Source organism: Anguilla anguilla, chromosome 14 (genome assembly GCF_013347855.1).
Source record: "Anguilla anguilla isolate fAngAng1 chromosome 14, fAngAng1.pri, whole genome shotgun sequence".
Classification (NCBI taxonomy): domain Eukaryota; kingdom Metazoa; phylum Chordata; class Actinopteri; order Anguilliformes; family Anguillidae; genus Anguilla; species Anguilla anguilla.
Window position 1 is genome coordinate 17,684,052 of NC_049214.1, and position 22,924 is coordinate 17,706,975.

General features: G+C 42.5%; 1 protein-coding gene across 3 annotated transcripts in view; it reads right to left on the reverse strand.

Annotated features, from left to right (window-relative positions):
- col27a1b (collagen, type XXVII, alpha 1b) overlaps positions 1 to 22,924 on the reverse strand; it is a 107,199-nt gene that overhangs the window by 65,283 nt on the left and 18,992 nt on the right. For all 3 annotated transcript variants that reach the window (XR_004762384.1, XM_035392130.1, XM_035392131.1), the window contains exons 4-7: positions 22,245 to 22,298; positions 12,441 to 12,494; positions 8,435 to 8,488; positions 8,024 to 8,077 (exon numbers count right to left, since the gene is read on the reverse strand). Coding sequence is in view for 2 of the 3 variants with exons in the window: in XM_035392130.1 (XP_035248021.1) it covers positions 8,024 to 8,077; positions 8,435 to 8,488; positions 12,441 to 12,494; positions 22,245 to 22,298 (216 nt within the window). In the remaining variant the exon portion in view is untranslated. The remainder of the gene's footprint in view (positions 1 to 8,023; positions 8,078 to 8,434; positions 8,489 to 12,440; positions 12,495 to 22,244; positions 22,299 to 22,924) is intronic.

Consider the following 22,924-nt stretch of genomic DNA (forward strand, 5'->3'; position numbering starts at 1 on the left):
AACTCGTAGAATAGGAAACCAGCCCACTGAAATTTTGCCCCCCCGCCTATGCTCCTAGCCCACGCTGTGCCCTCACACCAGACTGCCCTCACAACAGCGCATCTCTGACCTTGAATGAGTCTCTACCCAGAGAAACCACTAGAGGACCCTCTTTACACAGAGCTGCGTGCCCTCAATAATAAAAAAACCCAGGATTCAGTGCTGAATTGTACAACTCTCATTAACTGTCAGCCATACAAGAACATGAGAGTTTGGAGCTTGCTGTTGGATTGAGAATGTGATTTAAGTCGTGCTTCACAACCTTGATCCTGGCACACACTGTGTACTGTACAGTACCATTTTTTCAAACAACTTTTAATTACACTCAATAATGATTCAACAGTTAACTGAATATAACCCCATATTTAGCATCTCTGCAGTTTATGGAATTGGTGAAAATTCCTTAGTGAACAAAATATGTTCCTGGGGTGTTTTTAAAGTTAAGGAATTCATCTAACATTTTTTGTTGACATTCATCCCATCAAGGGGTCTAACACTAATTCAACTACTGAATTAGCTATTAACAATTTTTCTAGGCCCAAATGAAAGAAACAGAGACAGGGACTGTGCTAGTTAAATAATATGTGATACATAGATTCTCCTGTTCTAGAGGTTTAAACTGTATGTTTCTGAAGCCGAATAGCTTATAACTGTATAGCTAAAAATCTGACTATCCAGATGATTAAGAGGAATTCCTGTTTGCAACACAGGCATGCTTGAACTCAGGATACTAGCATTGCTTCTGAGTTTCTTAATAGCATGACTGGAAAAAAGTTTTTTGGAAGCAGAGTACAATTGCACATTATATCTTTTAATATTTAATGTGCAATTATTTAATTTTTCATAAAAAATGACTATTACAATTAATACAGTTCTACCTTGTTTAAAAAGGTTTCCTTATAAGGCATCTGCAATCTATTTACATCATGAAGATGTGGCCCATGGACCATGAACCATCAATGCTTTACAGTAACCTGGACCTCCTGACAAGTGACAACTTGTCAATGAGACTTTGTGGCCATTCCTTTTTCCAATAGGTGTGATAAGAAAGCAAGCCTGCAGGCCTGTGTCACTCCAGGCACAGGCATACCCACTCCTGCTTTACTCACATAAGGCCAGCTTTTCATCCCTCTTAAACTGGCATCCTTTGTGACAGATACCATTCAGGTCAGTCATGTCAGTCACTCTGTGCTCACCTCTTTCTCTGACGATTCCCAGAGCGTCTAATTTGCTGCTCGCCTAACATCAATTAACACGTAAAGATCTCTGACACCCAATCACCCCTGGGGAGACCATTTTCCTTTGTATCTGAACCAATAATAAGCTTTGTCTTTGGCTCCACTGGCCTTTAGCCAGGAGGTGCAATTTGACTCAGATCTTCAAACCTAAAGCCATTAGTACAGCACTTCCCAATTTATATTTGAAGCCACATTTGTCAAATGTATTACACTGTCACAAGTATGAGTACACAGTAGCCGGTTTCTTGAAGATATATCACATTTATTATGAGTAGAAATGACTTCCAGTGGATTGTAGATTACAAGAGTGGGTTCTGCTAGTGCACCAAGGTGATGTTTATGGCTCATCCTTCCTGAAATACACAGCCTTAAGGCAGAATGGTTTTACCACTGCAATACTTCCTTTCTAACCCTAAATTGCAGACAAAATACATTTTATGGAAGTGCAATAGAGTAAGATGCAAGTCTACGAATCACGGTCACAGTAATTGGAGAATCAAAGGCAGCAGGGGGCAGTTATTAAGCATGGAAGCGTAATAAATGTGGTCTGTTGCACAGGACTATGCTTTCCATTCTGAATCTGTTCGTGCTGCCCCTGAGGGCTCAGAACAATGTCTCCATCAATTTGGGAAATGTGCAACATAAAATTCTGACTTCTCTTGATTCCTGGAGCAGCAGGTCAGCACACAACCATGGAAAACAGGTGTGTCTGGATCCTCAAGCCAACCTAATATAGCAAGTAAGTACGTAAAGGAAAAAGGAACAGCGTCCAAAGTGGGGCTGCCAGTGAGGCTGAGGTCTGCATGTGGCGGAGAGAGCCGGAATACGGCACGCACAGTTGAGTCTCCTCGCAAGGCACGGTGTCAAGTAGTCTCATTAACCGATCGACATGACGGCGTTGGTCCACAGAGCTGTGAGTGCAGAACTGCTCGAAACCCCAGGGAGCGTGCGTGTGTGTGTGCATATGCATGTGTGTGTGTGTGTGTGTGTGTGTGTGTGCGTGCATATACGTGTGTGTGTGTGTGTGTGTGTGTGTGTGTGTGCATATGCATGTTTGTGTGCGCATGTTTGTGTGTATGTGTGTGTATGAGAGAGAAAGAGTGAGAGAGAGAGTGGGAGAGAGAGAGAGAGAGAGAGAGAGAGAGAGAGATAGAGGGAAAGCAAGAGTAACTCCACATGCAAGCTGTTTCTGGAGACTCAGACCCCCTCCCTCTTGTTCTGGATGCAATTTGCTCGTCTCTGATTCAGACCCCAGGGCAGACTAAGCGTACATTCTTCACCGCACTGTTTTTTTCTCTCCTCTGTGTTTGCTTCGATTTTTCCATCCATTCGAGGTTTTACGATGTGAAACCACACTGAGAAATGCTGAGGACCCCCAATACCTCTGCAGTTATCCTGATATCAAACTGGGATTGTGGAAACCAAGCCAGCACATGATAAAACAGTTTAGACATTGATGTCAGGCCTCAATATTAAAGCATGGCTCGCATTACGCTCTTCCAATGTGTCAGTCAATTTTTCAAGAAACAATGATCCAATGTTGTGTCAAATTATAAAATACATAAATATAAAACAGCTATGAACAACAGTATGCACGTCACAATGAATACCATTATTATTACCATAACAACAGCCATGCTTGCCATTTTAAATATACCATTTATAAAGGAACTTCTAATGACCATGTGTGTTTAATCAGATAAAACCATGAAAATTCCTTTCATTAGCTTGTATTGTGCTCTGTAAGCAAATTTCTAATTGAACTTTCCTCAGACTGTGCACCAAGCACATTTCTCCACAACTACCAAAAAACACATTTCCTTCGGAAATTTTTTTATTGCAGTAAATTAGTCATCTGGGAAGCTGTGGAGGAACGTCCTGTATATGTAATGTTGCTATAATTGAGGGGGTGGCTACTGAATTCAACAACTTGAGAGTAAAATGCATCCAAACCACAAAATAAACTTACCGAGCCAGATGCTCGGTTAAGAGTTATGTAAGGCAATACATCTGCATTTATTACCATCTTATCTGTAATCTTTAATATAAGAATGCCTGTATGAATAAATAAATAATGAAAAGGTATATTGATGTTTGAGTGACATTATATAAATTGAAAATGATGGCTTTTTTTGTGCTACACTGTCAGGCGAACTGCACCTCGTATATTGCCTGAGCGAGGGGGCCAGACAAAGGACTTTTGTCTGTATTCTGTGGGGCGTGAGGAGTGCAGGACCTCTGCCTATCACCTCGGCTCGCTGCTACCGGATGGCAGTGTTGACAGTGACGCCGTTGAGAAAGACGTCTGACGGAGGTCACAGTTCGCTGACACTTCCTCCTGACCCCGAGCCACTCTCCCCGACATAGCACGAGGCCGTCAAGGCTTTCGGGGATCCACCCACCCCGAAAAAACACGCAGACAGTCACGGGTCAGCGTTTCCACGTCAACCGGAGCAGGCGGGCTTTCCCCTTCACTGACACCTTTACTGTTCTCATGCTTTCAGACAGCAAAAAAATACAGGTGATAATATTTCTCCCATTATCCCATGCTGGACACATTTATGATTGCCCCATGATGCAATGGGCCTTAAAAGTTCTCCCACGGTGGTGTTTTGGTTAGTACAACGACAGATCCGCTCCTGTTCCAGGAACTCAACTCACACTAGAAAGATATTTCATTATGGGGTTTTTTTGCAGACCTTGCCTGGCAGAACACCTCCTCTGAACTGGAAAACACGCACAGCTTGTCCGAGACTGTAAAATCACACATTTCTGTCCGGTTTTCGAGGGACGTCTGTTCTTTCTCTTAGTCTTCGCCGTGGAAAATGATTGGCCGGCTACACATTCCAGCCCTGAGCGTTGTGCCTCTATTCAGTACGTGCACTTTGAGAGAGATTAAAAGAAAACTCACAAGCTCAGATTTTGGACCAACTATGGTAGCGTCAACATTTTGCTTGAGCAAATACCAAAACAAAGCCCAAATATTCAGAATGTCTGTCTCCCTAAGGACTATTTCTATTTCAGCCCTTAAAATCAGCTTCTATGGTTACAGTCATTCCTTTCCAGTAAAATGAAAATCTGTAATTTGATCACTTTCAAGGACTGATATTACCATTTTAAAATATATTCCACATCTATAATTTCTGGACAATCACACTGATTCTGCTTTTCCTTAAAAATCAGGAGTGCACTAAAATTAACTGAAAATAACCAGGCGTAAGTAAATAAATAAATGAATAAATACCAGATGCTTCAGCATTTAACAGAAGCCACTGTTTTGAATCTTATGAAAAATCTGCCTCTGTTCTTGTCTATCTGTGCATATTAGGATCTCCTAATCGCTAGATGACATGTGCACTTTAACACCGACTGCCTTTTGTTTCTGTGTCCCAAGCACAAGAACCGAGGGCAGCTGCACAGCTTGAGCACATTTTGCCGTGATTTGAGTGTTTGTGTGAGGTGAAAGAGGCCCTGGTTTCATAATGAAAGGCTGTGTTTCTGCTCAGGAGGTTGACATGCCTGTGGCTGATTGCTGTAGAATAACTGCAGCTCCCCACAGCCAGGGCTTATTTCCTTCCAGCCCCTGCGTACACTTAGTAACTCACCACTGATGGAAATAAAGTTGCTAACGTAGGCCCCTGTCCATTGGTCTGCGGGTATTGTGCTGACAGCTTCACGCTTACAGACAAAGTCAATAATGTGAACAATGAGCCATACAGAAAAAAAACACCAGCAAACAGTCGGCCGTAGGAGCTGAGGTATTAGCACAATAATGAAAATAATGAAAAGGAAGGTTGAAGGCAAAAAGTAAGTAAAAGAGTGCAAAAAAGCATTAGTTGGACTGCAGGGGAAAGCAGTTTTACTTTACAGCATTTCCTAAAATGATGACCCCCTCAGAATCAGCGATGAAACAACTGCTGGATCCAAGTCAAACATGCCAAAGGTTACCAAACCAGCGTGAGACAGAATAAGCAGAAAACATTGCCCAATCTTTTGTTATTTAATTTGCCGTTTAAGGGCACGGTGTGTTTCGCTGACCGAATGAAGTGGCGGCGCGGTACAGACAGGGGGTCCGGAGGAAAACAAACCACAGGCATGCCGGGCAGAAGACAGGGGCTGGTCATGTTCTCCACAATAAGACACAGCAGCCATGCCAGTTCTTCCCACACTTCCCCTGGTCTCTTCCTTATTTTCCCAGTTTCGGCTGATGACTACGGGCTGACCTCGTTTCGCTGCATCATTCGCACAACGCCCCGACTCCATTCGCGGCTTTCCCAGGCTCAGGGCCAGGCCTGTCTGGAGAGCAGCGTTCGCTGCGGTGGCCTGCGGGGTCACGGGATCAGCTGTGGCCACCATTTCGCCAAAGAGGCTACTGAGAAAAGGAGGGGGGCTTCCCGCAGAAGAGAGCTTCTAAGAGGGCCAGAAACACGCTTTGAGCAATATCCCCCAGCAAAAGGCCAACGTCATTCCACAGGCCTACACACGAGGGGGGGGAGGGTGTGCTGGGGGTCTAAGTTATGTAACGTGTGCAAAGCATGGGGGCCAGATTGCTACAGTATAAACTTATTCTCACTGAACAGGACAATACACCCTTACAAAAAGCAGGCTGCAAGGCTTGCCAGCCACCAACAGGGGAGCTGCTGTTTAGATCTTCCTCCCTAGCAAAAGGCTGATCCCGCCAATTCTCAGAGTCTGCCCTACTGACCGATTTTTAATGCACACAACATGTGCCTCAAACTGCAGGCAGTTCACCAATAGCAGGTTCTCCTCTGTTTGTTTCTTTTTATGTGATGCGTGGGTTATCAACATCCAATAGATTATAAGTTGAAAAATTAAAACTGCACTTGCTTAACCTCCTTCCACCTTTCAACCAGTTTAATTTATGAACATCAGGTTAAGTGGGTAAGTGGGAAGAAATGCATTTACAGCTTTTGAAGTACCCATTTCTGCCTTGTCTTTCAAAACTGTAACAGCATGGAGCCCCCATGCCACAAACCCACAGCACTGGCAAAACCTTCAGTCAGAAGAACCCAGCGGAACAGTTCATGTTGAATTCCACTGCCTTTTCGCTGACGTGAATGGGGAACCGCAGCGTTGAATGTGACAAGACAGTGTTGGATCGCATTACATAATAAATATTCAGAGTAGTTCAGCAGGGCAACCATCTGCAGCTCTAACACTGGGAATGGGCATGCACATGAAGTACATATATACTACGACGAAAAAGCAGTCACTGGGTTCAACCTTAAGCACCAACAATGAAAGCAATCAGTACTGGAGAACTTGCTGTGGAGATTCACACCTATACTTTTCATTCTGTCCTCTGGCCACAGAACATGTATAGACTAACCCAATGGTCAAGTGCCAAGAGTAACTTAGCAGAAATAGTTTCTCTGAGCATTTTTCCACCCGCTTTTAATCTGTCCGTGTTTTTTTCATCCACAGACCCTTAATGAAAACCATGTGGGCAGTGCAACTGCCAGGTAATTTTGGCTCAATATTTTACAGTGTTTTAGGAGTAATTCAGCACTGTGACTGTAAAACCAAGCAACGCCAGAACTATACTATGGTATTATCCAAACACACTATCATATATGCATTATATTTACTTATACAATAATGCATAACAGTTCAGTTATGTGCTGGATTAATCTTTTATAATTGACTTAAGATGTATGTTTTGTATTTTAAAAATTAAAAAAAAAAAATTTCCATAAATATTTTCAAGGCTCTGCTCTTCTAATAAAACATTTGTGCACCTGAGCAAAGATCCTTTTATACTGTTACGAGCTGCACAGCTTCACACACATAAAGAGTCAGGACAGGAAAGCCCCCTTCAGGGGCTTGGCACTGAGATGAACGAGTTTGGAGCAGATCAGGCCTTAGAGTGATGAGCGAGCCCAGCTGAACCTTTCTCAACTGCTGGAAGAACCGACCATTTCCTGTTCAAACTGACATCAGCGACTGGACTCTCTACCGCTCAGAAATATGACTGACCCAGTTCACAGAGATATATGAGAACTGGTGTGTAGCAAAGTTTGGCTGGGTGCTGCTCCAGTGGAACCAAGTTAATGAAAAGCAAAACCGCTGGCAGAATGACAACTCCAAGAGCCGATCAATAATGAAGCAGCCAGTAATCAGGCACCGCTCCCCCAAGCGAAGCTCAGACAGCCTTTGAACACGCCCAGTGGGAAAAAAAGACTTTGCTTATGTAACTGCTGAAAAAGTGACCGAGCAAGCAGGAAGCTTCTCCTCCACACGTTTTTTTCAGGAGAAATATCTGGGGGTGATGTCATTATCTTTCGAGCGGAACACAGACCAGCTATTCCTCTGGCCCGAGTGTCTAAACACATCAGGTAGGGGAGTCGCGTCTGGGCGGTCTGAGGCTCCCCTCCAACTGTGAGGAGCAGCAGTCTGAGTGGAAGATGCCCCTGCTTTATCCCTAAAACCTGTCCTCTTGATGTCCAGAGGGATTCCACAGGAGAAAACCTTTCCATGCTGTGTATTTGACCTTTGCCTACCAGACATTTACTTTTTAACATGTTCCACATTCTGAGCTAAGGCATGCAGAGGCTGCTGATGTGCCCAGTGTGCTGCTGGGGTCAGCTAGGGCTACGGGCCTATTGTACCATAGATTCAATTTGACTAGACACTAACTTTTTAAGTCCTCCTACTTGAAAATCTTAAATTCACAGGTACGTTTTTTTCTCCTGTTACAAACAGCACCATTTTAAATGAACACCTACCTTTCGACCGGTTTGACCAGGTAATCCAGGAGGACCCATAAGCCCAGTGTCACCCTGGAATGACAGAAATAAACATTCAAAAATGTAAAAGAGCACTGTGGACATATGTTGAACCTGACATAGGACCATTTGGTTAGTGGTAATTTTGCTCATCAAGGAAAGAGAAAATGTCTTAACTGTCTGGATGTGCCCCTCTAAAAAAGTGGTCTATTATTTAAACAAAATATTTGTTTTGACTATTGCATCTGACTGACTATTGAGCTGGATGGTCTCTGACTGGGTTCAGTGGAGCTGCACAGGATAGACTGGGACAGGTTCCTGAGGTTTTATATGATCCTGAGGCCTCGTCGATACAACACATCGACAGAGAGAGAAGTACAGTATGAGAGCTAACCTGAAATGAGTACTCACTTTCTCTCCATTTGGTGCTGTTCCTGGTGAAAGCCCAGGGTCTCCTTTTCTTCCCTGGAAAAAATACATTCATTTCAGTTTAAATGTTTAGTAACATTTCTCTGTACTAAATCCTACCACCACTGATCAACAGGTGCGAAATCCGTGTGTCTGCCAACATTACACAGCATTTATATAAATGTATTATTTGCCCAGTAGGTTTGTTTATCTACCACATAATTATTTACAGTTTTGTCCTCATGTCTAAAGAAAGGAAGGTGACTCAGAAACCAAATTGCTGTATTGTTTACTCAAAGATGAAGGCCGCCCCATAGATCCTCCATGAGTGCGTTTACAGTAGGCTCCTAAAATGACATCTGCAAACACCTGGCACATTCCTTTCCCTTTTCAGGCTGAGGAATGGTGTCCTTGTCCTTGAATTCAGTGAAGTCCTTTTGTGCAACTGCAAGCTTATTTGAAGTTCTGAATGAGAACACATTAAATATCCCTAATTATATTTCAGTAATTCTTAAATGACTCCAGAAAGACCTTAGCAAGCCTTTGCAGTGTAATACTTAAAGTCAAACAAATGCAATTAGAATACCTGCCAGCATCATGCAAATACAATTCCTGCCAGTAAAAATCCAGCCTCATCCTGTTGGAGTAAACAATAAGGAGTTTTGCACTTCAAAGCTTCACGTAGGAAATGAAACCCAGAGAGCGGACTTCTTTGAGCACCCCTGTGGTTTAATACTTTCCTCCACTAAAACCTGATGAAAGACGATTATTCAAAGTGGGGCCAAACATCAAATGCCTACGAGAAGTTCGCAAACACCTGCCTCATGGACCCCTTCCAATAACCACCCACACAAAAAGGAATATCAAAAGCCACACTCAGGGAAAAGCAAAAAAATTAATAGGTGAACAAAAAAAGAATGGTGCAAAACTAATTTGATGGATACAGCACATTTGCATAAGTAAATTATTGGTGATGTAACTATACATTTGTCTGATAAATATGTCATGTACAATCACCATTAAATTACCATTTCAGATTTACATGTTGTTGGCGTACTGTATTTCTTAGTTGAAGATCTATTATTTCATTCTCATTTGTTGGAACAGTAGAGCTTACTTCCATGTGTCCAAACAAATTTTAGTACCAAGATATAAAAGCTTTTGTTAAAAAATCTCTGCCCATGTCTGTGTGAGTAAAATGGGAATACTTTCAAAATAGGAGTGCAATGTGAGAACAAATCAGTATAAGAACTTCCATTTCACCGCAAAGACACAAAATACAAGTATGTCTTGACTGCTCTCTGCTTTCCTTTCTCAAATAAAATAGCTTGCCAATTGGACATGTACGGAACATATCACATATTGTTAATAAAACAGTAGTGAAGATTGTCATCCCTCAAAAGTTTATCTGTAATATAACTCATCAGTATTTTTGGGGTTCAGGAGAACTCTGATGGTTTATAAGCTATGGAATGTTCACAGAACCTTAAGAGGCTCAGGGGCATTTAAAGAAGCTTGCTATTTAAAGAAGAAGGAGAAATCAGGGGAACTTTAGCCTACTACTGTGCTCTTGTGGGGGATGGGCTGATACTATTTTATTTTTACAGCTGGAGTCCGGAGCCCACAAAAATCTTGCTCTGGCATAGTTAGCCTGCACTGGCATTGAGTTATAAACACAAGGCCTCCCTTTACTGGGATTTCCTATCTGATGTTCATTTACATGAAGTGTGAAGAAAACGTTTCACAGGGAAGCTTTAAACCAGGGGTGGGCCTGCCTCGTGGTTTAACCAAACGCCAGCATCATAATATTTTCATGTCTTGCAAAAAGCGGGCCCCATTAGAGCAGAGGGACCTGAGTTGGCCCTGAGAAACTGCTGAAATATAGTATTTTAAGGTAACCGAGCCAATGGAGTGACATGGAAAAGGCAGAGGCTAGAGAAATGCTATCACGTTTTGCGGTGACCCAGGAGAACACAATTGCAGCCTGCAATGAGAGCAGGGGAACACCGCATGATTACATGCAGCTGCGGTGAGACCTATTTTCAGTCATTGCTCCAATTTTTTAAATCTCTTTTTAACGGTAGTAAACTAAAAGTGTCCTTAATCAAATCTGTACTGTGGCAGTGTGGACTTGTCACATGTAGCATATACTGTGATTGGTCTCACCATTGGGGAGTGTGGCAGGGATTCTGCTGGCAGGGTAACCCAATGCCACATTGCGCAATTAGTTTTGGAAAAAAATCGTACTGTATATAAGGGCATATATTAAATAAAGTTATTGTTATTATTCAATACCATCGAAATCCAAAAACCTGGATGACACCAGACCCTATGCACGATAGTAACCCATCTTGCTGATTGAGTCCAGCTGGCTTCACATTTTGGATGATGCACATTCTAATGATTGCTCTACCAACTTGAAGAGGCATAATGGGCCATAAGTGTTATGGTATAAGGGAAAAAATTCAATGAAACAAAAGGTACCACTACTGTAAGTACACTACCAAAGGTCAAACAAATAAAAATATCACATTGACTGCACTGATGTCTTTCTCTTTCTCTCTCTCTCTCTCTCTCTCTCACACACACACACACACACACACACACAGTGGAAGCATCTTTATTTCTTTATTATAATGTTCCAACTTTGGATCAGTTTCCTATGAATGGTAATAAATCACATTTATGTCTTCAGTGTGTTTTATTATGCTGTTACAGACAGTGGGGAAGTGTGTGACTTCTGTGGCAGACACAAGAAGGAAAAACAGGTGTCTCTCCCATCTAAAGACACAGCTGGATCATGTACCAGTTCTGCATGGCCACTACAGGCATCTGCACAAAGAATTACACGAGAAAGATCTAGTGCTATATGGGGCAGAGAGGCAAGAAATTTGGCTGAGGCTGAAACTAAGTTTTGTACATTCCAGGATGAAAAACAGGAACCAATATGGCTCCTAGTTTAATACAAATTTAATTGAATCTGTCCTAGTAGTAATCCAAGCATTCTGCTTTGAAAAGAACTTATTGGGGTGACAAAGACCAGGACAACACGTGCGAGGCCGTATACTGCTCCACTGAAGCATCTTTAGACTACAGGTGATGGGAATGACATAAGTTACCCTGACAGTGAAGATTATACGGTCCACCATTTCTGTAGGCTATCATGCCTATAGATATTACTGATGTCTAACAAAACTTGAAATACAGGTACACTAGAACGGGGTGTGTTGTGTGTCTTAAATAGTGTTTCCATTTTTTTACAGTTTTAAATCATGTCGTATAGGTAATGTATTTGCTGGATTATGACCTATTACGATAGGCCTATTACAACACAGCTGTTTTTTCCCTGTTGCCTGCCCAGAAATTAAAGCGACAAATTAGCTCATAGATAATAAGCAGTGCGTTGTTCCTGTCAAATATACTCGTAAGTAAATAATTAATTAAATTCCTGTCTTACTCAAGATACAGTTAGCAAAACCTCTGCATGAATACAATACACAAACTCTGATAAATGAACATTAAATACGCTTGAGTCCAAGGATGTGAAAAGCAGTGTACTAAGCAGCTGAAGAGCTTCCTGGTTTACACTAAATTCACTGAATTCAGTTCAGATGCAGTAAGTGAAACATTTTGTAGTTTGGGAGTCAAAAAAATGATGCAAACAAGGTCTGTTTTTTACTAAAGAAAGGCTAACTCGTTTCATTTCAATCCATCCTACTGTATCTCTTCAACTTTTTATCATCGCAGCACGTCCCCACATTTCAACAAGGCCCTGATTACCAGTTGGGTATAACACCTCTCAGCCTCCCGACTTTTATTTTCACCCACATTTCTTCAGAAAAAACTGATTGTATAATAAGTACACACTGTACCAGCATTGGCAGCAATATCAACACATCATTGCTAACAGTTATGATCCCTTAACTTTATTATATCAGTCTACAGAAGCAGCCAGAGCTCAGGACTGCCTTCTGCAATACAAGAAGTAAGCAAATATGTCTGCACATACCTTGAGCCCAGGTGGACCTGGACGGCCTGGATTTCCATGTGGACCAGGGGGACCCTGCAACACGAGAAGCCACCATGAGGGACAATGGATTATTTATGGATTAAGGTTCAGTAACTAAGGCATGATGTTAGTGAGAGAATCTACTGCACCGCATTAAAAATCATGTCAAAGAAATTGTCAGACAGAGGGATGAGAGATTCCCTTTGATGGGTGAGGAGTTCAGACAGGGAACAGTTTCAGCAGGTTAAGTGTTGTGCACTTTTCTCCACTACACTCAAAGTACTGAGGCATTGTAGAGAACAGACATGATTCCCATCTTCATCAGAAGGAGAGGAAAAGATCTTGACAGGAAAGAAAGAAGGCCTATGGCCTCAAATTACTTCCTCTGACTGTGTGTGTGTCTGAAAGCACTATGGAAAAATTTAATAGGAAGCAGGTAACTCCACTGCAGCCACCCCGGGACTCCAACCTTACACATAAACAGAAAAATTATGTTTTGTGCAGCTCCTGACTAACAAGAACCAGCTCCAAACTTGCAAACACATAAAACATTTTTTCATCCAGGGATTTGAATCGGACGGTACTGGCAATTTCATTAGCCTCATTCTCTTAAAACGGAAACGGAATTTTAAAAAGGAAGGAGAATCGCGGCACCAGATGGGCCCCTGCGTATGCCCCTTGGTTCTGGTGCAACGCGGTTTCACAGCTTGCGAGGGGGATCTGGAGAGCGTCAAACCCCACGTCGCTCTGACACTCTGCCTGCTGTAAGCAGCTGCGTCTCTGTGTATACCGTGTGGAGACTGGCCCTCTGTTTGAGTTATGGCATATGGATGTGATTTTCTTCATCCCCTCACATTCTCCAGCCTCGCTTTCCCAGCAGCTACGTGAGGCCCACACCGTGGCTTCTCCCCCAGCCTCGCTGCCTCGGGCAGGGGGGTACCTTGTTGGGGTCCACTGGGGTTCAGTCTGTGGTGCGGTGATGTGCATGTGGGTGTTCTACCTGGTCGAATGGGAGTGTACGGAGAAAAAGGTTTACAGAAGGAGTAAGGTCTTGCAAAATAATTTAACCTAACCTAATTTCTGCTTTTTGATTTCGAGGAAGACGAAACACAAGGCTTATATAAATGTCTGGGGAAAAGGGGCATAATACTTTGACCAGTGCAGCCAGTGTAGAAAAAATAGAACAATAGATGTTGTGTCTTCAGGTGGAACTTTCATGCCATGGACAGCATGTCTAAATACTGAAATCTAATTATTTGCACAAGCATATACACACACCCACACACAGACACACACACACGTGCGTGGGTGTGTGTATATGCTTGTGAAAACGATTTGATTTTCCCCCTATTGTATGTGGACATGCTGCTGAAGACACAATATCCATTGTTCTGTTCTTTCATACTCCACAGTCGACAGTGAATGCAGTTCTTCCCTGATCGGTCTTGCAGGCATCAATCCTCTTGATATTGAACACATGGGAGCACTTAACAGAAGCTCATCTACAGATTTCCTTCTCTTTGTCCAACCATGCTATGCATTTCACTCCATTAGCATTGGTTAGATATTAAACACATGGCAATAGTTAGCCAAGAAAAAAATGTGGCAGTAAGCCTATTGAATTCCATACAACTGCATTATCCCTAAAGGCTACAAACAAAATGAATAAAATGAGTAAAAATAATTACTCTGCCCAAAAATTTGGGGGAAGCATCTCAGAGAGCGTCTGGGTGAGTCATGTGATCCATCTTTCTGCTGTTACTCTAGGCTGTCATTGGCGTCGTGGCTCCTACCCCCCCTGTCACCATTTGGACTTGTTTAAGTTGCTGACCCATGGAGACCGCCTCCACCTGTAATTCCTCTCCAGATTCCGGCCCGGGCCGTGACCTCACTCCTGCCCTGTGTCTGACTCAGTCCAGCCAGGCTCCTGTCCAGCCGCAGGTGAAAGGGCACCGGGATCATTGGGAAAGACGCGTGGCTGACTTTACTGCAACACCAGTGAATTTTATGGGGAAAGCACAGGGCAAGCCACTGTCCTGGGTCAGTGATTCATAGCAGGTCACCAACACCCATACGGAATGCCCTCACACAGTTTTTAACCAGCAAACAAGCATGACTTTCTCATCATCATTCAGGAACGCTTTAAAGTGAGCTATTAGATGTGCACAGGAGGTCAGTGAGGGAGGAAATGCCTGGGACTTAATGAGAATAAACTTTGTTTTGGGCCACTGCTGCAGAAAGAAGATCCCGTTAATGTAGACAGATACAACACACACAGTCCAGCAGGGTCATGTGGAGGACCTAGTGGATAAACCTAAGGACAGCTTTGAAAAAATGGAAGAAGATGAACTATGAGCAATGCGGCCTGATGCCTAAAGAAAAGACAAGCACATTGTGCACTGGGGGCCACAGGTGCGAGGCAGGGCAGAGCTCTGGGTGGGGCTCACCATAGACCAGGGTAGGGCTAAGAGCTGGAGGATGCTGGGATATGGAACTGGTTAACCACAATCTCTGTACTGCATGCCAAGGCCGTAACCACGGATGGTTACAGCCCATTCCAGATGCCCACACAAGCTCCCAAACCAGACACATTATGGCAGCATGTAGTTACTGCTCTGGTTTATAATTATCCCATGTTCTTCATCTCATACAAATAACACATCTTACTTCTAATGAAGTCAATTCATAGAGCAACCTCCCTCCCCCAAACCAAAACCTAAATCAGGATATCGGCTATGAAAGCTGATACGTCTCTTCCAGTTCCTCAACCTGTGGGATTATATGTTTACAGGCCACTTGCATGAACCAATAGCAAATTACACCTTCCTCTAGCAGATAGCAGTAAGGTTTTGAGTGGTGTGTGTGCAAGAGACTTCACAGCCACTCCAAATTACAGGGCACACAGGACCCTAAACAGAGATTATAGTTTTCCCAGCATGGTATTTCAAAATTAGAAATATAATTAATTTAAAAATGTCTCCCGCAAAAGTAACTTGTAACGGCTGACGATCGATCACTCCTAGTTTGCAGAGACTTGTGTTCTAGTAATCGCTCACAAATCCCACACATGCAGCAGTCCCCAGTATTTAGGAACTGTATCCTTCACACCGAAATATAATATACTGTAGTGACCTTTTATGAACTTTCCTGAAGATTACAGATGTTTTTAATCTACGGATTTCTAAGCATAGCTTCACTGATCACAAGGAACTTTGGATTTATCATGTTTTTAAAACATGGAAAACACATTGTTAATGACCAATTAAATGTTACTCATGTAATAGAATGGCAATTAAGTGGTTAGTCGTGGGTCAGATTGCCCAGTAGGTAAAATTCATGTTGGATCTGATTTGATACCTATGTACATGACTCCAATAATTGAATGTTTCTGTCAGTCTTACAGGTTGTGCTATAGGTGTCTGCCCCAGGTCCAGATCTCCGGCACCTGCCCTACCAACTCTACCTCCTGTAACTGCGGTCCACACTGAAATGGCCCAAAATGTGATCATCCAGCCGGTCTTCGGAGCAGAGCACAGCCAAACTTCTGTCACCTCATTTACTGTGAGGGCTGCACTTTTGCAGTTCTGGTAGATTCAGTATTCATATTTCTAAACTGAGGCTTTTACTCCTGAAAATCAGAGAAAGAGCATTGCAGATAACAAGCTGCATTCTTTTAGAACTGAACCGTGAAACTGGCAGCCATTTAGATATGTACATTTTTAAAACTGCTCTGTTTCTCTTATGTAACTCAAACTGTAAACATAAAAAATCTACATTTGACAAATTATTTGTTAAGTTTTTCTGATGTCTTTGTTCAGATGATGTATAGCATTGTGAGCATTCATTTAAAAAAATACTTTACTGTAGTTTCACTATGCAGTATTATCTGTATTATACTATATAATATAACTACTGTTTTTCATTAAAAGCTGTATTAAAACAAGTCTGGTTTTATTCACTAGTGTTATGTTCATAAAATGTGCTTGTAATGTATGGATGCATGTTCTTTACAAAAATACTACATTCTATTAATTTCAACATGCTCAGCTTCTATTAATATTCCTCCTGTGTGCATAACATTTCCTGAATGCTATTCTTACAAATGGGTTGCACTGAAACATGGATATGTTTCAAGGACCCTTTAAGACCACAAAACCAAGGCTTTCTCTTGGGAGAAAATACTTAAAGGATTCTTTAAAACTTATTTCTGGACTAGATCCATGTTGTCATCACTCTCTTGTACATTCATAACTTCAGTAGAATTTCTGGCACAGCTCAATTCTGTTCACAACATTGAATGAAAGAGTCAACATCAGGAAAGTCCTGACAATCTCATTACCATTTATAGCTTCATATGGGAACCTGCGCATACAGCACACAGACCCAGCACAAAAAATATACTGAATTACCCACAGGCCCTCATTCTTCTATATACACTGTACTGTATGTTTTCATGGCTCTGTAAACATGAAATGTTTTATTTTACTCTTATGGTTTGCTGTTCATCATATTCCTACTCTGCAGGTTTTGATGTACAGTAATGTTACTAGACAAGATATTCCACTAAAAACTGTCAAATATAAACAAGCTGGGTGGCCCTGTTAGAACAGTCTTCAAAACTCCTAGCACTACTACAACTTGATTTCATTTTATGAATATAGAAAATGACATCAAATGGAACACTGAAACAGACACGTTTTTATCTGTGCCTACGCTCTCCACATACTCCCACACACTTTTCATGGGCGACGAGTCCCACCCCTGTCTAAGACTCCCTCCACCCTGCTAATTACAGACCACTGTAACAGAAACAAAGGCCTGGCCCAGGGCAGGACACATGCATGCCCATTACCGGCATCATTACCATCACCAAAAGTCACAATTCCAAGAACACAACATCCGCTTGAGTTCATATTTAAGACGTCTTTAATGATCTGCTTGCCATAAACAGGCTGTCTGGCGAAAAGCTGCCACGTTTCTGTCCACGAGCATCTTGAAAAGAGCCCGTAAAGCACTCAAATGCGTTGCTCGGATATTCTTAGCTAACGACATCAAGGTCCAGCCAAAGTCCATGAAAGAGAAGTGCCCTGGCTACCTCATGGCCAAGCCAGATTTATGACCACTCACCATTGTTACTCTTTACTCTAAATAGAACGACAAAGTCCAGACGTGGACACAGTAGTGTTCACAACTTTTATACCCACCAGCATTACAGTTATTTTCCACTGGAGATGGCTTTGACAACTCAAGTGATTAATACAGTGCCCATATAAAAGTATGACTACAACAGTTCCATTACTAAACACTGAAAACTGTGACTTCAGAGCTGACAGACCGAATGAATAAGTAACATATGTCCCAATATAAATAACATATATCTTAAAACGTTCAAAAAGACTGACAAAACTATTCCATATATGAGAAATTCCTATTCTTTATGTATTTCTTATTTTTTTAAAATTTTATTTCACCTTTATTTCACCAGGCAAGTCATTAAGAACAAATTCTTATTTACAATGGTGGCCTGGCAAGCGACAAAAGTCACTTAAGGGAAGGGGAGGCGGGCTAGAATGCCAATGCACAACATATGTATTTTGAAATCAGTGAACATATGCATAGAGATACACATAGGCAAGTCAATGACCATCACATGTCTAATACCAGACATGCCAAAAAATAGATACCCTCTATTTTTAACTTATGGAACAGTTTCATTGTGGCCAAGGCAGATCAATAGCTCTGATTCTGCAAGCGCATGAATTCCTTCAGTACTCTCAGTGAAATATTGAACGGAGGGTCTCTGGCAGACACAAAGCCTCCTTTGATCTGGGGCTCCTGACACCGGCCTTTCAGACTCCAGCCTGGGATCATTTCTCCGGCTGAATGCTGCTGAATTTAGTGCCGAGGCAGACAGGCGTGGAGGGTCTGAGACGGCAGCGCTGGCCTCCAGACTGACCTGACACCTCATCGTCAGAAGGCTCGAGCGCCCCTGCGGCAGGTATGCGGGGGGCTCACCCACACTGTCACCCCGCACTGGCTCCTCCATCATGCCCAAGGCATCGGCGGGATGAATGGGAAGGGGACGACCGCGGCTGGAAACGCCTTGTGTCCTCTGTGTGTTGACGACGGTTGCTAAACTACATCTCACACCCACGTGCGGCGGCTTATGGGGGTCAAAGGTCACGCCAGCCACATGAATGAATCCTGAGAGTTGGGTTTCACTGGCTGCGGTTGTGTGAAAATCTCACGGGCGTCAGAATCCCCTGCTTTGTCATTATGCCACACAACTCCGTGCCTAATAAAACTGCATTCTGCGGCTCTTCGGGGTCAGTGTGCTAAAGAACAGAAACGCAAACACGCGGGGCTTGTTTTATGTGCTCACGCCGGTGCTAGATTGCTACAGAAAAGCAAGGATAATATAACTCAATTTTTTAATCAATGTTGTGGTAACTTCTGCATGTGTGTCAACCTCTGTACTTTTAAGTGTTAACTAAGCTGTCTCTCATTAGTAAAATCTCTAGATTTTTAAGAAGTATTAATATAGTCTTAAAGTAAAAAATATACGCATCACTCACAAAGACCCTTAGATAAAAGATCCCTTTATTCTGTTTACTCAATCATGCAACATTCACACTTTTAATATGATGACCAAAATAAAATATTTACTATGTTAAGATATACAGTAATAATTTGTACAACAACAAATTTAAATTTAGAACAAAATGAAGAAAGAAATCTAGGTTTGTGGTTCAACCAAAACGGGAGGCCAAGGCCACTGCGTGAACTGAGCTCTAGTCAGGGGCCAAAAGAACGTGGAAAGCTGTAAACTCTCTAAGGTCACACCGCAGTTATGGAACATTTGATAGTGCACTTGATCTGAATCCCGTTGCACGGGCCCACAGAAAAAACGTAAACGTTGCTTACTTTTGCTCGGTCTAATAAAATGCATTCATAAAATGGAGACTATACTAACAGAACCCTTTGTTCCATCTGGCTCTTTGACATATATACATCTGGCAATAAAAAAGGTTTCACGTGTTATGTCTGTTGACAGGACAAGTTATAGGGTGGCTTTATGTATTGTGTTATTGAAGTCCAGAGGCGGAATTGCTGCTTTATATTTACTTCCCTTTTGTACCAGGCATCTGTTCGGCATGCAGCAAACATAGCTGTGGGTGTCTGGCCTGTTGTGGGGGATACGCTTTGTGTGATCCCTGTGGATGTTTCTGTTTTGTTTGAGGCTTTTTGTACACCCACCAGAGATCTGAAATGTGTACCCTAAATCATGTCAATGTCAGCTAGCAGCCCCCCCCCCCCCCATTTTAGTAACACTATCTTGTTTTGATCGTCAGCTTTGCGCCGCTACCACCACGCGTATTCTATTCTGTTCCTTTACATGTACGCACCGTCACCTTCTGTCTCTGCAGCGGGGAAGCGTTAATGCGCTGGCAGTTTTAAACAGAGAGAGAGAGAGACTGGGGGCCAAATCTTAAACTCTTCAGTCATAAGGATGAGAGATTACCAGTGACAGTTGGGAATATGCAGAATAATACTGACGTGTGCTACAGTCTTTGCCTATATATGGACTTAGGGAGCTTGTGAGCTCACTTCAGATTTTAAATGCCTTTGATTAGACTCATACAAAGACCCCTTTCTTCAGTTAAAGAGATTGGTTTCCCTCAGCCTACCTCTGGGGCTCCCAGAGAGGGCTGGTCCTCCCCCCAGCCCCTGCCCACCCCCCTCCCCGCCACACACACATACGCACACCGACAGGGCTAAGAGCAAGAAAGCAATCAAGAATCAGCTGAGGGTTCATTTAACATCTCTCTCCTGTGTTTTTCTGGGGTCTGAACTGAATTTTTTATGTGTCTAGGTAAGCCAGGCCAAATTTCCACTTCTTGCATTACTAGGGGTCACCTTCCCTCGAGGTACACTGAAATGGAATTAACTCAATCCAGACTCAAGCTCTTCACACAGTTCCTGAGGAGATGACCCTTTAATCCCCTCCCAGCTACTGATACAGGTGTAATCTCACAGTGGATATGTGCACTGGGAAAATAGCTCTATATTACACAATATATACTACATTGTAATACTTCAAACTGCTGTAGGTCACCAGGAATAAAGGAAAGAATCTACATTCGTACATAACATCCAAGGAGCTCCAAAGCAGTAGTGTAAGTCAGTGAATTTCTGCTGGTATGATGCTCTGCCCACCGTGGGACTCATTAGGCCTTCATCTTGCATTAGTACTACAGAGTCTGGAAACTTGCCTCATGTTTCATTCTGCTGCAATTTCCTGGTAACTGCTATGACTTCCATTGCTTGTGACGTTGATAATGTCCTTCCAAATATCCTCTCTAACTGGAAGAGGCATGCACTTATCACTATGAGAAATTCCAATCATTTCCTTCTATTAAAAAAAATCTACTTCTGCTGGTTAAATATGTTGCAATGAATACTGTGATAATGCTGGTTTACTGGAGATTACACTCAGATATTACCATCAGCTAGATTCTCATATTATAAACACCAAAGGGGGGAGGTGGGGTTGCACAAAACATTGGTCAATAATCACTGTACAGAGAACCACTGAATGGACTGGGAATGAGAGAGACACAACTGAATGCAGGGATTGTACATGAACCACAGAAATCCCCAGGAAACAACATTATTTCATAGTTGAATACATTCATTCCACTAGTCTATTCTGCCTACTTGCAAACTGACTAGAGAGCTTGTAAACAAGTAAGAGAAATACACATGCAATACAACTGTAGTAGCATTTTCATTTGAATTTCTGTGCAATTGTTTAAAAAAGTGCTTTGTGATCCCTTTAAGTGCTTGTATCCGAAGTTAACTTGTCCCTGTCCCTTAGCCTGATGCTCCATAATTGAAGAAGATTGTTATTTGCTATTTCATGCTTATAGCCTTGTTCTGGCAATGCTCACATTACGCATTTATATATTCAAGTTGTAAAACTGTTTTATCACAACAGTTTTATGAGTGGAACATGAGTATCCAGCCTATTTTAAAAATTATACATGGAATATAGCTCTCCATTGACTGTTTCATTTATAGATTTATCATGTCATAATACGCATACAACTGGGGAAAAAAACAGCAAAACCCAAATCAGGAGCTAAAATGTAAAACCAACTATGAATAGCGGTGTACACACCATTATAAATTTTGTATTGTTCAGAAATTATTATTTTGCTATTTCTCCCTTCCTGTTTTTATGTGAGGATCTAAAATTTTAAGTTGTGCCCAATCACTGTTGACACCTCTGTATAGGAGAGGAATGAGGTCTTATTGATGTAACTGGAGGGGGGAATGCTTTAAAACTATATTTACTGAACATACAAACACTGTTCATATTTCCCCAGGAATGGCAGTTTAATATGTTGAAAGAGTTTCTTCCTGGCTCCCCAGAGTGTTATCATCGAGTGTTTGTTTGCTCTGCAGCTTTTGGAGTGTACCTCGCCACCAGTCAAACTGGGTTTCAGTAGCGCCAAAAGAAAACAAACGCAGGGGGGCTAATGCCTCATAATCCCAGGATCCCATTCTGTGTGCCGCATCATAAAGCCCACAAAGCGCGTTCTATCACAGCGCCGCTAACGTTGTTATCTTTATGTAATGCTCTTGAAAGGGCCCTGGCTTTTCAGGGCTGCTCAGGCGGCAGGCCACGCTCGAAGGACAGGAAGGTGCAGGGGGCGGACATGGGTCTGAGGATAAATGAAGTGGAGAGAAACCGGGGCGTGATGAAGGAAAACCGTCAGGCGCAATGTGACGCAGACTCACCCGAGGGCCCCTCTTCCCTGGCTGTCCTGGCTTTCCAGGTGGTCCGGCAGGTCCCTAAAGAAAAGAGAGAGCGCCATTGTGAGGTAGAACACTGACTTCTTACCGACTGACTGATGACACAGCCCTTTCCGCACAGCTTCAGTGCAGCGCGAGACTGATTCTGCATAGTATACCACATAATTCCACAGTTACCATGTGAAACCACAACACAGACGGGCAAGTCACTGGGGGTCTCATTGGATTAACAGTTTTCTTCACCTCAGATCATTCCATGTCCATGTTTCAAGAGGATGTTTGTTATGTCACTTTTTTTCCTTCTTTCTCTCTCCCCCATACCACTCAACTTTACCACCTGCATTGAGTTACCACTCAGGTAACTCAAGCTGGCCACCTTACATGTATACCATCCCCATCATTCAGGCCCACCTCATTGAAATCAGGTTTGCTGCACTGTTCAAGTAGACCTGAGTGCTTTAAAAGTTTTTATTCTATAAGAATTTTTTTCTACTTTTATACCAGAGCAGCAATATGTCTACATGAAGATCAACGTTTTTTCTATTTTCATAGTAAAATTATCCTCTACAGCAGCTGGGCCAGTCCACCCTTCGGACAGTGATGACAGGCTGCTAATTTGTCCTGGAAGCACAGAAAGATCTTTTCTTACATGTGTGTTCTTTCTC